The 13839-nt window shown below is 36.6% G+C and overlaps 1 protein-coding gene across 2 annotated transcripts in view; it reads right to left on the reverse strand.

Moving 5' to 3' along the window:
• Positions 1-13839, reverse strand: part of SEC24A (SEC24 homolog A, COPII component) — a 77541-nt gene that overhangs the window by 42581 nt on the left and 21121 nt on the right. For both annotated transcript variants that reach the window (XM_090288307.1, XM_090288306.1), the window contains exons 3-7: positions 7137-7307; positions 5211-5288; positions 4515-4675; positions 4052-4224; positions 3158-3260 (exon numbers count right to left, since the gene is read on the reverse strand). In XM_090288307.1, coding sequence (XP_090144433.1) covers positions 3158-3260; positions 4052-4224; positions 4515-4675; positions 5211-5288; positions 7137-7307 — 686 coding nt within the window. The remainder of the gene's footprint in view (positions 1-3157; positions 3261-4051; positions 4225-4514; positions 4676-5210; positions 5289-7136; positions 7308-13839) is intronic.

The raw sequence follows: 13839 nt of genomic DNA on the forward strand, positions 1-13839 counted from the left end.
AATAGCTTTATGAACAACCCATGGACATGGAATAAGATTGGGGGACTGCTGGAGGGAAGGGGGTTGCTGGGTGGAGGGAAGCAAAGGGAAAAGAAATTGGGACAACTGTAACAGCATAATCAATAAAACAAACAAAATATAAATAAAATTAAATTGAAATTCAAAAAAAATTTATCTTTCACTTATGTATTTTTTATATATATTTTATTGATTTTAGAGAAAGAGGAAGGGAGAGAAATGAGAAATACTGATTTCTTGTTCCTCTTATTTATGCATTCATTCATTGCTTCTTGTATATGCCCTGACTGGAAGTCAAACCCATCTGTAACGGGACAACACTCTAACCAACAGAGCTATCTGGTCAGGGCTTAAATTTTACCTTTTAAAAAGTACTTATTGTCTCATTAAACATTTACATTGCAAAATCAATACAGTAAAAAATTTTTAAAGGATTTTCTTTATTTTCTTTTAGAGAGGGGGAGGGAGGGAGAAAGATGGAAAGAAACAGCAATGTGCGAGAGATACATTGATCAGTTAGTTGCCTCTTGCATACTCTCAACTGGGGACCTGGCCCACAACCCAGGCCTGTGCCCTGATTGGTAAGTGAACCGGTGACCTCTTGATTCATAGGGCATTGCTCAATCCACTGAGCCACACCAGCCAGGGCAGTAAATTTACAATGTATTTTTGAGATGGGTGGCAAAGGAATGATCAACATTCTAAAACAAAGAACGAATGAAATTATTTCGAAGTTTCTTCATGTTACATTAAGAAACTAAGTTCTCATGAAAAATAGTCATACTTAAATATTCAATTAAACTTTGTATTTATGTTCTTATTTAAACTTTATCCTACATATTAAAAGTTGTAAAGTCTTTTTTTTTTTTAAGGTATATTTTATTGATTATCTTGTTACAGTAGTCCCATTATTTTTCCCCTTTGCTCCCCTCTGCCCAGTACACCCTCTTCCCTCCAGCAATCCCACACCCCTTAGTTCATGTCCATGGGTCGTGCATATAAGTTCTTTGGCTTCACCCTTTCCTATATTATTCTTAACTTCCCCCTGTCTATTTTGTACCAACCAATTATGCTTCTTAATTCCTGTACCACTTCCCTATTTCTCCCCCTTCCCCCTCTCAACTGATAACCCTGCAAATGATCCCCCATACCTATGATTCTGTTCCTATTCTGATTTGCTTAGTTGAATTTTGTTTTTATTTTTTAGATTCAGTTGTTGATAGTTGTGAGTTTTTTGTCATTTTAGTGTTCATAGTTTTGATCTTCTTTTTCTTAAATAAGTCCCTTTAACATTTCATACAATAATGGCTTGGTGATAATGAACTCTTTTAGCTTTACCTTGTCTGGGAAGCACTTTACCTGCCCTTACATTCTCAATGACAACTTTGCTGGATAGAGTAATCTTGGTTGTAGATCCTTGCTTTTCATCACATTGAATACTTCTTGTCAGTCCTATCTTGCCTGGAAAGTTTCTTTCGAGAAATCAGCTGATAGTCTTACAGGCACCCCTTTGTAGATAACTCTGCTTTTCTCTTACTGCTTTTAAGATTCTCTCTATATCTTGAACCTTTGGCATTTTAATTATGATGTGTCTTGGTGTGGTCCTCTTTGGGTCGAGCTTGTTTGGGACTCTGTGCTTCCTGGACTTGTATGTCTATTTCCTTCGCCAAATTTGGGAAGTTTTCCTTCATTATTTTTTCCACATAAACTTTCAATTTCTTGCTCTTCCACTTCTCCTTCTGGCACCCCTATGATTCGGATGTTGACACATTTAAAGTTGTCCCAGAGGTTCCTAAGACTCTCCTTGTTTTTTTTTTTCAATTCTTGTTTCCTCATTCTGTACTGGTTGACTATTTTTTTCTTCCTTATGTTCCAAACCATTGATTTGAACCCCCTGGTTTCCTTATCACTAGTATTTGGAATTCTGCATCTGTTAGGTTGGCTATCTCCTCATCTGTTAGGCTGGCTATCTCCTCGTTGCTTAGTTCTCCCACTGGAACCTTGATCCATTTCCCCTTTTGGGCCATACTTCTCTGTCTCCTCATCTTGACTTCCTGTGTTTGTTTGCCTCTGTGTCTTAGGTAGCGCTATTGCTCCTGTTATGTTGTAAGGGGCAGAGCCTCAGGTATTCATCAGTACAGGGCAACCCGTTTCACCACATTGTGGTGCTGTCTGGATGAGTATTTCTTCTTTATATCTTTGTTTGTTGGACTACCATGCAATTCGATTTTCTGGAACTTCTGATTGTCTCTAGTTTTGAGGTGGTCGTGTTCCTTCTTAGTTGTAGAGGGAGACCCAGCATGTCTGTCTAGGCCTCCATCTTGGCCAGAAGTCCAAGTTGTAAAGTCTTTATATAAAAAAATCAGTAAAGGCAATACAATTCTATCATCAAAAGTAGGTTTTCTTTGGGAAAATCAATTCACTTATCACTGATCCTCTCAAGAATATGTGACCAGCTCTGGCTGGTGTGGCTCAGAGGATTGAGCACCAGCCTGCAAACAGAAAGGTCACTGGTTTGATTTCTGGTCAGGACACATGCCTGGGTTGCAAGCCGCAAAGAATCAATATTTATCTCACACCATAGATGTTTCTCTCCTTCTTTTTTCTTGCTCCCTTCCCCTCTCTCTAAAAATGAAAAATATCCTATAAACTGAAAGGTTGTTGGTTTATTTGTTGGTCTGTCTCTCTCTCAGCAGTGAAAAAATGCCCTCAGGTGAGGATTAAAATAAAAAAAAAAAGTAAAATGGCTTTTTATTTTATTTTTTTTATTAACAGCTTCTTAAATCAACAAATTTTATTCCAAGAATGACAGAACTGGGAGAATGGGTAAAATATTTTAATGGGCAAATAATTTATAACTTTTAAAAATGATATGGTTCATTTATTTATTTTCTTTTAGTATCTCTATTCTTCTATTCAGTACCTGTTGGATTCTGCAATAATATTTTTATTTTACTTCACTCTGAAAGAGTTTAGTAATAAAATTTTTGGATGAATTACAAACAAAAGAATCTGTCATGGTCAAATTCCTAAAGATAGCTCAAACTACGTCTATATGTGATGCCTGCACTACTGTAGAAAATCCCTCACCACCAAGACAATTCTCTGTAAGACATTTACTTTCACTAGTGAAACATACCACTAGGTCTTTGAACGGATGAAGCAGCAGTCCCAAAGGAAGTTTGGCTTTATTCAGTAAGGCCTGAGTCTGAGGAATGCTAGTCAATGTGCATCGAAATAACCTATATTGAAGAAAAAAATGATGTGTCAGTTGTTGCTATGATTATTTTTAAATAACAAAAAAAAGATTTAAAAGGTACACATTTTAAAACTGAATCACATTACAAATAAAATATTTCAATGGGCCCTCTGAAATTTTATCCCACTTAAATAGTTAAATCCTATTCAGAAAGAGAGGGTAGATGGTTACAATCTCTATTATATAATTAAAGGAAAGTCTCTTCACTGCTGTAAGAGTCTAGACTATCAAACAACCCATTTCTTTATATAAATCTAGATTACACTGGAATAACAAGGTGATGATCCAAATGTGCAAATGCAAGGTAAGTGCATTACTGAAAAGTTCAGCTTTGCTAAATGTCATAAAAGACTATTTATCACAAAATTCAATTTATCAGAACATCTTCACTATATACATTTAAACTTATACGGTTAATTTTAGTGGAGAAAAGATAATTACAATTGTTTGTTATGAAAAACAATTTAAAAAGAGAGCAAATAAAGGATTACATAGAATCAAATCTCCATACTTTGGACTGAAGAAATAATATAGCTACCATCATGATAATGAATATCACACTCCCATTAGAGCTGATAAGAGCAACAATCACCTCAGGGGTTACAAAACTATTTCTGTAAGCAACTAACAGAGTTGTTTTCTGCATGCAAAACTACTTTCATAAATTAATGCATTTGTACAACTTGTTTATAATATATGAAGCTCCAAAAATATCTGGAAAATTTTTAGAATGAGTAAAAAGTCATACTTAGTAAGAAAACACTGAAGCCTTACTCTGGATTACAGTTGAGTCTCTGGATATCTTCATGCAAATTTGGAACCGGAGGCTGCAAAGGTGTTGATGGAAGCATGTTTCTTTCTTGAAGAAGGTTGATAACTCTTAGCCCCTCTGGATGTAGACTTAATCCACTCATGCTTGCAGTTAAATGATTAGCACCTAAGGAAGTCTAAAGATACATAATTTCAAAGTAAGTAGCCTTTAAAACGTCCTCAGTTGAAAACAGAAGTGTATAAGGACTATAGTTATTTAATTTTTTCTCTAGATAAAACCATACTCTGGACTTCCTAGTCAGTTTTTTTGGTTCTGGAGACATGTAACAGAACAAGTTTTTTGAAATACCCATTATTATTCTAATTGATTTAAAATGTTCATTATACACTTCCTAAAACTTATTCATGTGTGTAAGTTTAAACCAACAAGGTGGAAAATAAGTAAAAAACAAAACAAAAAGTTTACCTGAGTAAAGGCCTGTGGCCCACTTGGGTAACTCAAGGAAGAAGGTGGCATTCCGGTTGTACTCGGTGGTGCTGTGTTCTGATAACCAGGTGGTAAGGAGGGATATGAATATCCAACACTCCGGCTCACTGCGGTGTTCTTATTAGTAAGCTGTGATGTTGCTAGAAACAACGTAACTTTTAAGTTCTATTTTATGCTCCAGAATACTTTAAATCAACACATAGAGCCAATAAATTATAGGAATTTCAACTCTAAAATCCTTTGGGAAATATAATACTTTCAATTATTAGTTTTGTCAAATAAGGCAAATAAACACTAGTAACAAAGTAATAACAGTGATTAAAAAATAATGTAGACTACAGATATAAACACAAAAATAAATCTGGTATAGTTAATTTACTTTTGTATGTACTAAACTTTGTATTCAGAATTCTAACTCAAAACAACTTTAATGAAAACACACTAAATGTTCAACAAATTTAAATAGATCTAATTGATAAAAATACTCTGTAGTCATAATATAATAATAAAGCCCAAGATCCAAATTCTGACAGGAAAAACTAACAAAACAAATCTATATGTATGGAGACAAAAAATGCTAACAGCAGGTATTACTGTGGAACATGACTATGAAGATTTCTTCTTTGTTTCCAAGAATGAACAAGTATTTAAAATAAAATTTTCATAGCATCTCACCCAAGAAGCCACCGCCTTCAATTTCATCATAACTGTTGTGAACCACCATAGATCCATTATTGGTATTTGATGTAATACCTAAGAAGGAAGTTTATTAATATTTACATTAGAACATTGTTACAATATCTGCAAGACTGGAGCTAATTTAAGATAAGTTTCTGAATGAAAAATATAGTTTAAACCACAGCCCAAGAAAAATGTCAAATGTTGAAACTTCTATAAAGGATGGTCCTTTGGAAAGTTTATAAAATTATATACTATCTGAAAGATTTCAGCATTTGTGACAGCAGCATTAAAAACCTCTAAAGAGCCCTGGCTGGTGTGGCTGAGTAGATTCAGCACAAGCCTGTGAACTAAAAGTCACTGGTTCAATTCTCAGTCACAGCTCACGCCTGGGTGAGTGCATTAGAGAGGCAACAGATAGATGTTTCTCTCCCTTTCTTTCTCCCTCCTTTCCCCCCTCTCTCAAAAAAATTTAAAAAATAATAAAAAACCTCTAAAGAGCAATACAAACAAAAAAAATCACCAAAATCAAGTTTATAAATAAATGAGGATAAAAATCACATTGTTTCAAAATACAAAACAAAGTAAAATTTAGAATTAATTTGAAAGTAATATAAATTAATTGGAACAACTGATTTAGTCTAGGGAACCACTTAAAAAAACAACCTTGGACCTGCCCAGATAGTTCATTAGTTAGTGTCACCCCAATACAACAAGGTTGTACGTTAGATTCCTAGTTAGGACCCAACAGAATCAACCAATGAATGAATAAGTAAGTGCAACAACAAATTGATGTTTCTCTCTCTCTCCCCCTTCCTTTCTCTCAAATCAATTTTTAAAAATCTTGTTTTACCCCCAATTTAAAGACTCCAAGTTAAATGCCAAGAACATCTACTTCCTAGGTATGCATGCTATTAATGGGCTCTAATTCAGGTACCAAAGAATCTAAAATCAGTGAATAGCATCAACCTATACCACCTAAGCACAAAGGTACTAACATTAACAGTCATTTTAACACCAAATATTTAAGTTTAATGGTTTCAATAGTCGGTAACTTCTTTCTAGTTCTCAAAACCACCATGATTTTAGCCATGAGTTGATACAGAAAAACTTAGTAAAACTGTTTGCAGAAACAAACAAAAACAGGTTTTTTTAATATTAAATATTATTTAATATTTTAGTTGGTTAAAATATTAAATAATGTGGCAATCAGTGGGACACTGTTTTATGTTTTTGCTGTCCATCATTAATACCATTTTTTTCCCTACTTACAATTCTAGAAAAAGGAAATGCTAGAAGAAAAATGATAATATTTGTTGTATTTAATGGCAGGATACAAGCAATGGTTTTCACCCTCCTTTTCTGTTTTCCTATTTCCACATCTTACTGCAATGGCTATTTAACTGCTAATATCAAATTTCTTACTCTACAAAATATATATTAATTAATAACATATTTTAAAGTTACAGCTTAAGACAAGCTTTAAAATATTTATATAAAACTTCAAAATGCTTGCATATTTAACTTTTTATTTAGACTCATAAATATTTGCTAATATTTATAATAATAATGGCAATCAAAATACTGCTTCAATGGAAAAGAGACAATATATTAAGAGAACAGTTCTAACATCATGTCCAGAAAAGCGGGAACTCTCTTCTCACCTCCCTCTCCCAAAGGCAGCTAACTTTATAACCACAGCAATAAAAGTTAATGGCAGTGCTTTCCAAAATGCTAGTCCACAACCCAGTATACATAAGACAGTGGAACTCTGAGGAATTTTTTTAAATTTCTGAAGGCCACTCCTAACCAAAACAACTAAATTTTCTGGAAAAATAGGATACGATGCACGGATTTCAGATAACATTCATCCTTCTATCCTAAGTGAAACCTTACGACTTGACTTGGTTTTGCCATGCTTACCTTCTTGGTTGAGAGCTGAATTAAATGAGGGCTGGGACACAGCCCTAGGTGATGATTTCTGAGTAGCGAGAGGCCTCGCCAGAGGTGGTCCTCCAGTTGGAGGGGGCCCAAGAGGAACTCCCGGTTGAAAAGTGGTAGGCATAGGTGAATTCACTAAGGGGGGTGCAGAACCTATGGAAACATTGGTTTTTTCACATTATTTAAGAATTTAAGACAAAGGCCAAAACAGCCTTTTACCAAATCTGAGTAACTTCAAAATTTACATTTTAATTATAACCACCAAAAAATTACCAGAAATATGTTGACTTGCCAGGTTTATGACTTAATTTATATGCATACTTTACACATTTCCAAGTCTTTCCGGTCAATTATTAAAGCCATATAAGTATGAGCTCAGCATCAAATCACTTATAGGGTAGGTACAGTGTCTACCAGTAGATTAGTGGATAAAAAAGCTCTGGCTGTTCTGGCTGGTGTGGCTCAGTGGATTGAGCGCCAGCATGTCAACAGAAAGGTCACTGGTTTGTTTCCCAATCAGGTCACATGCCTGGGTGAGTGCAGGAGAGAGGCAACTGATAGATTTTTCTCTCCCTGTCTTTTTCCCTCCCTTCCCCTCTCTCTAAAAGTAAAAATATAAATAAAAAATATAAAATAAAATAAAATAAAGCTATGATACATTAGCACAGTGGAATAATACTTGGCCATAAAAAAGGATATTTTACCCTTTACAACAGCATGGATGGACCTGGAGAGCATTATGCTAAGTGAAATAAGCCAATCAGAGAAAGACAAGTACCAAATGATTTCACTTATGTGTGAAATCTAATAACCAAAATGAACAGGCAAAATAAAGAAAGACTCATACATACAGAGCAGGCTGACAACTGCAGGGGAGCCAGTTTTTAAAAAAGAAAGAAAAAAAAAGAACTCATAAACATGGACAACAGTGTGATTGTCGCCGAGTGGGGCAAGATTAAATGATGATGGATGGAGACTTGAATTGGGGTGGTAAACACGCAGTACAGGGTATAGATAATGTGTTTTACATTAGTGCACCTGGAACCTGCATAATTTTGTTAACCAGTCACCCCAATAAATTCAATAAAAAGGAAAAAAGTTTACTTCCAATAATAGCTTAAATACTATACAGTAGTCCCTCTGTACATCACGGTTCGCTTATCACAGCCTCACTATCGCAGGAATTTTTAAAATATTTTATTTGATTATTTATCGAGGATTTTTCACTATATTGCAGGATTTTGCAGTACTGTATACGTATGTTGTTAAAGTTACATAGGTTTAAGAGTGTAAAATATGTTTAAGAACATAGGTAGTGTTTATAAAAGTGTGGAAAAGGTTAATAAGGGAGTGGGAAAGGTTAATAAGGGACTGGGAATGGTTTATAGTGTGTGGGAAGGGTTTATAAAGCCTTAAAATATATATAAATACAAAAATAAATGTAAGGTTCCTACTTCGTGGATTTTCACCTACCACAGGGGGTTCTAGAACGTAATACCCGTGGTAAGTGAGGGAATACTGTATTAAGAACACTCCCTAAGCTTAAAAAAACAGGAAATAACCCAAAGTTTATTACATTTATACCTTATAAAACACTGCTATCCAAGAGGTGTAAAAGTACTCATCAAACCAAACTAAGAATGACATGGTATTTTTCCTTGTACCTACTAGTATTCTCACCACCTCAATTTCACCTATTTTGTCTTAGGACAATTAAGTTCAGGCTAGTGTAAAAATATTATCAGTTACTCTTCTTTAAAATTTTTATTTATGTATTTTTAGAGAGAGGAGAAAAAGAGGGAGGGAAACATCAATGTGCCTGTTCCACAACCCAGGCATGTGACCTGACTGGGAATCAAACTGGCCACACTTTGGTTCACAGGCCGACACCCAATCCACTGAGCCACACCAGTGAGGGCTATTATCAATTACTCTTGAGGAAATTCTTCTATGTGACCAAAAGTTCCAAAACCTACAATCACCTCTGTTCATTCATGTCAACAATATAGCTTCCAGCCCTGACCAGGATGGTTCATTTGGTTGGGCACTGTCCTGCAAAGCAAAAGGTCACCAGTTTGATTCCTGGTCAGGGCACATGCATGGGTTGCAGGGTTTGGGCCCCAATCAGGGTGTGTGTATATGAGGCAACCAATCAATGTTTTTCTCTCACATCAACATCTTTCTCCATCTCTTTCTCTCTTCCTTCCATTCATTCTAAAAATATAAATAAAATCTTTACAGAAAATAAGTATAAAAACTTAAAAGGAAGAATGAAAAAGCATTTAAAAAACATATATTGCTTCCACCTTCTCATTTGCCAAAGAGGAGGAACGAAGTCTACCAAGTAGATTAGATACTACTGATAAGTACATGACTTAATTTTCATCCCAAGCCTCTTTTTTATACTCTGAATTTGTAAGTGAAGTAGGTAGTAAATTTTACTTATAATATATTCTATTGTTAATCCTATATTTCGCAAAACTAAAGGACTAAAGAGAGGCAAATATGAAAATTTTCAATATGCTTCTTAAATAGTGTTCAATTCTCCAGGGCTGAATTGAAAACTTATCACATTACCAAAGCTTATAGCTCCTAACAAGATTAATCAATGCCCTGTTGACAAAAGTGAAGACAAAGATTACTACCGTGTAACTCACTTATCAGGAAAGCACCCACACATACCTTTGGCAATACACACAGGTCAAAGGAACAAAAGGGCAAGGTACATTACCAACTCAACATGAACAATAATGGATGATACACCTGGCCACAAAAATATAATAACCTAATGTTTAAGAGCATGCAAATGAACTTACGGATATTTTCACAGCTTTAAAAAGAATATTTTTGAATATAAAAATATGCTACATTTCACAGAACACACATTATTTTTTCAGGTTGCATAAATCTTAATTATAACACTAATTACTAGAGTTTTAGATTCTGCCTTCTAAGATCTCTAAAGCTAAAGTAAGGATGGCCAACAGGTGGTCTCTTAGGGAAAAAAAGAGAATTTTAATATGTGAACTAGAAATTTAGTGTAACTTAGATACACAGTTTTGAAATCAGACAATCAGGCACCTAATTATCAATGATGGGTTAAAAAACCAGAGGATAAAAAATGAGACTCTTTATAGAGGTCTCATAACAAAAAAGAGTAGTCATACATTTATTTTAGGTTCATTTATTAGTTTATGTATCTTTCTCCTTTTACATGGAAACCTTCATAAATAAGCTTGACCCTTGCTTATGTCTCTTTCACCACATCTGTGCTGCTGTCAAGGTACTCTACCTGAAGGTTTCTGTTATAGCCAAAACTATTTCAGATTATTGATCATGTGCTTTTAAACAAGAAGCTACACTTACTCTTAAATAGCTTTTATAGAATACCTGATTCCCAAATTATTTTCTTGTGGCTTTGAGTCAATTATTCAAACCTCAGATTTCTTGCTTGTAAAACAGACTATTGTGAAAATTAAGTAACATAACAAATATAAAAGTTCGGTAAAGTGCTGGAAAATAATAAATATTCAACAAATGTTACATTTAATTATTAATAATGATATTAATTAATTTCAAGTGATTGATGCTCACTCATGATGTCAAATGAATAAGAAAAAAAGTAACCAGGAGAATTTGGTTCTAACAACTGTGGGTCAAAAGAATTCTGCAAAGAAACTAAGTTTCTAGAAATAGCCTTAATCTTTATAAGGCTAAAATACATTCACCAGGGCCAATAGCTGGTCAAGAAGCTAAAAGCTAAGAAAAATAAGTAGTTTCAGCAGTTAATAAACTACCAGCTTGATATAAAGGGTATAGAATACACATGAGTATAAAAAAGGTAACTATTGATATTACTATTTAACTTGGATGCTCTTACTAGTTCATTTCCTTGAGGATGTCTGCAGAGCAGAATCAACCCGCAAATCCCAATACAGGATTTTAAATGCTTTTTCAAAGTAACACTACTAATGTTGATAAACGTATGAGAAATTTTAATAGTTGAATAAACCTACTTTTGAACAAGATATGACAAAAGACTGAGGTTAAAAATGAAAAGATCAGGGACTTTTGGCCAAGATGGAGGGACAGGAAGACACTCTTTGCCTCCTTCCACAACCATAAAATGGAGTACACCTACCTCAAAACAAAACAAAACAACAACAACAAAAAAAACCAGAACTACCAAAAAAATCAAAGTGCATGGAAGTTCAACAAAGATGTAAAGAAGCAATGCTCATCCAGACAGGTAGGGGGGTGGAGCCAGGGTGGAGAGGACTCAATGTGGGGGCGGCGGCAGCAAGGCAATGGCTGTGGCTGGCAGTCAGAAAGAGCAGTCACACATTATAAAAGCCAAGTGGGACACCTGGGGAGCAATCCCAGTCCCAGGTCAACCCATGCAGCTCACAACTTCAGCTCCAGGAAAAGCAAGCCTCATTGCTTCTGACTATGAAAACTAGTGGGGGCTGGAGAGGCAGAGGAAACTGCTAGTCTCTCATGAGAGTCTGTTTAGAGGAACCCCATTCCTACAATGTCCACAAACCTACCCACTCTGGGAACCATCACCAGAACTACAGCTAAAGGGGCACCAGTTGCATAGGCAAGCAGGTAGTGATAGGAAAAGGGGCGAGTGCTGAGCAAGCGGCATTGTTCCCTTTCAGACCCCTCCCCAACATACAGCACCACAGATGGTGAAATGGGTGGCCCAGCACAGATGAATACCTAAGGCTCCGCCCCTTACAATGTAATGGGTGTGAGAGCTCTATCTATGACACAGAGGCAAACACAGGAGCCTGCAAGTTGAGGAGACAAAGACATGTGGCCCAAAAGAGGGAGCAGATCAAGGCTCCAATGGGAAAACTAAACCTCAAGGAGACAGCCAACCTAACAGATGAAGAGTTCAAAACACTGGTGATGACAATGCTCACAGATTTGACAGACATTATTGACTACGGCAAACGTATAATGGAAGACGTGAAGGCAATACTAAATGAAATGAAGAAAGATCCACATGAAACCAGTGGTGAAGGGAAGAAAGCCGGGGTTCAAATCAATGATATGAAGCATAGAAAGATATAAACTGTCAACCAGTACAGAAATAAAGACACAAGAATTGAAAAAAATGAGGAGAGGCTTAGCAACCTCTGGGACAACTATAAACGTACCAACATCCAAATCATAGGGGTGCCAAAAGAAAAAGAGGAACAGCAAGAAATTGAATTTTTTTTTTGAAAAAATAAAGAAGGAAAACTTCCCTAATTTGGCAAAGGAAATAGACATACAAGTCCAGGAAGCACAGAGAGTCCCAAACGAGCTAGACCCAAGAGGACCACACCAAGACACATCATCATTAAAACGCCAAAGGTTCAAGATAAAGAGAGAATCTTAAAAGCAGCAAGAGAAAAGCAGAGAGTTACCTACAAAGAAGTTCCCATAAGATTGTCAGCTGATTTCTCAAAGGAAACTTTGCAGATAAGAAGGGACTGGCAAGAAGTATTCAAAGTGATGAAAAGCAAAGGCCTACAATCAATATTAGAATGGAAGGGCAGAGACTTCCGGCCAAGATGGAGACCTAGACTGACATGCTCCGTCTCCCTTCACAACTAAGAAGGACTACAACTACCGCAAAACCAGAAATAACCAGATGTTCCAGAAAATAAAGCTACATGGAAGTCCAATGTATGAAGTTATAAACAAGTGGTGCTCGTCTGGATGGGTAGGAGGGGAGAAGCCAGGGTGAAGAGGTCAAGCTGTGCTGGCGCCGGCAGCAGCGGCAACCAGTCGGTGGTAGGACTGCGGTAAGCACAGACACCCGTATTTAAGGGGAGGCGAGAAGCACCTGGGGAGCACCCCCAGCTGCAGACCAAACCTGTCAGCTCACGATTCCAACACCGGGGAAGGCAGACCCCCATTGCTTCGGACTGGGAGGCCCAGAGGGCGTGGGAACGGAGGAGGAGGCTCCCGGTCTCTCAGCAGAGAGAGAACCCCAGGAATCCCATCTTGGACTCCCACCCCCACACAAAACGCCACAGTGTGGTAAGAAGGGTCGCCCGGTAGTGGTGAGTACATGGGCTCCGCCACCTATAGAGTAGGAGGTACAACAGCCCCGCACAGGAAGCAAAAACTGCCAGGATGGCAGGGATTATGATAGAGATCCCAACCATGCAGCTGACCAGAAAGCAAATACATGAATTAACAGACGAACAGATAGATAACCTTTCTGAAGCTCAGTTCAGAGCTATAGTTATAAGACAGCTTACAGAAATAACAGCAGGACTTAATCAAGACAGGGAAGGAATGAAGGCTAGTCCTGCTGAAATGAACAAAAGCACACAGGAAACAAGTGGTGAAGGAAGGAAAACCAGGGATCAAATCAACAAATCAGCACATAGAGAAAGAACAAAGTCAGCCAGTGCAGAAAGAGGAAACAAAAAGTGAGGAAAATGAGAAGCTCAGAAACCTCTGGGACAACTATAAGAGAGCGAACATCCAAATTATAGGGTTGCCAGAAGGTGAAGAAGAACTAGAAATTGAAAAATTATGTGAAAAAATAATGAAGCAGAACTTCCCTAACTTGGGGAAGGAAATAGACTTACCAGTCAGTCCAGGAAGCACAGAGAATTCCAAATAAACTGGACCCAGGGAGAACCACACCAGACACATTATAATCAAAATGTCAAAAATT

This window comes from Furipterus horrens, unplaced genomic scaffold, assembly GCF_987537825.1.
Source record: "Furipterus horrens unplaced genomic scaffold, mFurHor1.1.pri manual_scaffold_10, whole genome shotgun sequence".
Lineage (NCBI taxonomy): Eukaryota > Metazoa > Chordata > Mammalia > Chiroptera > Furipteridae > Furipterus > Furipterus horrens.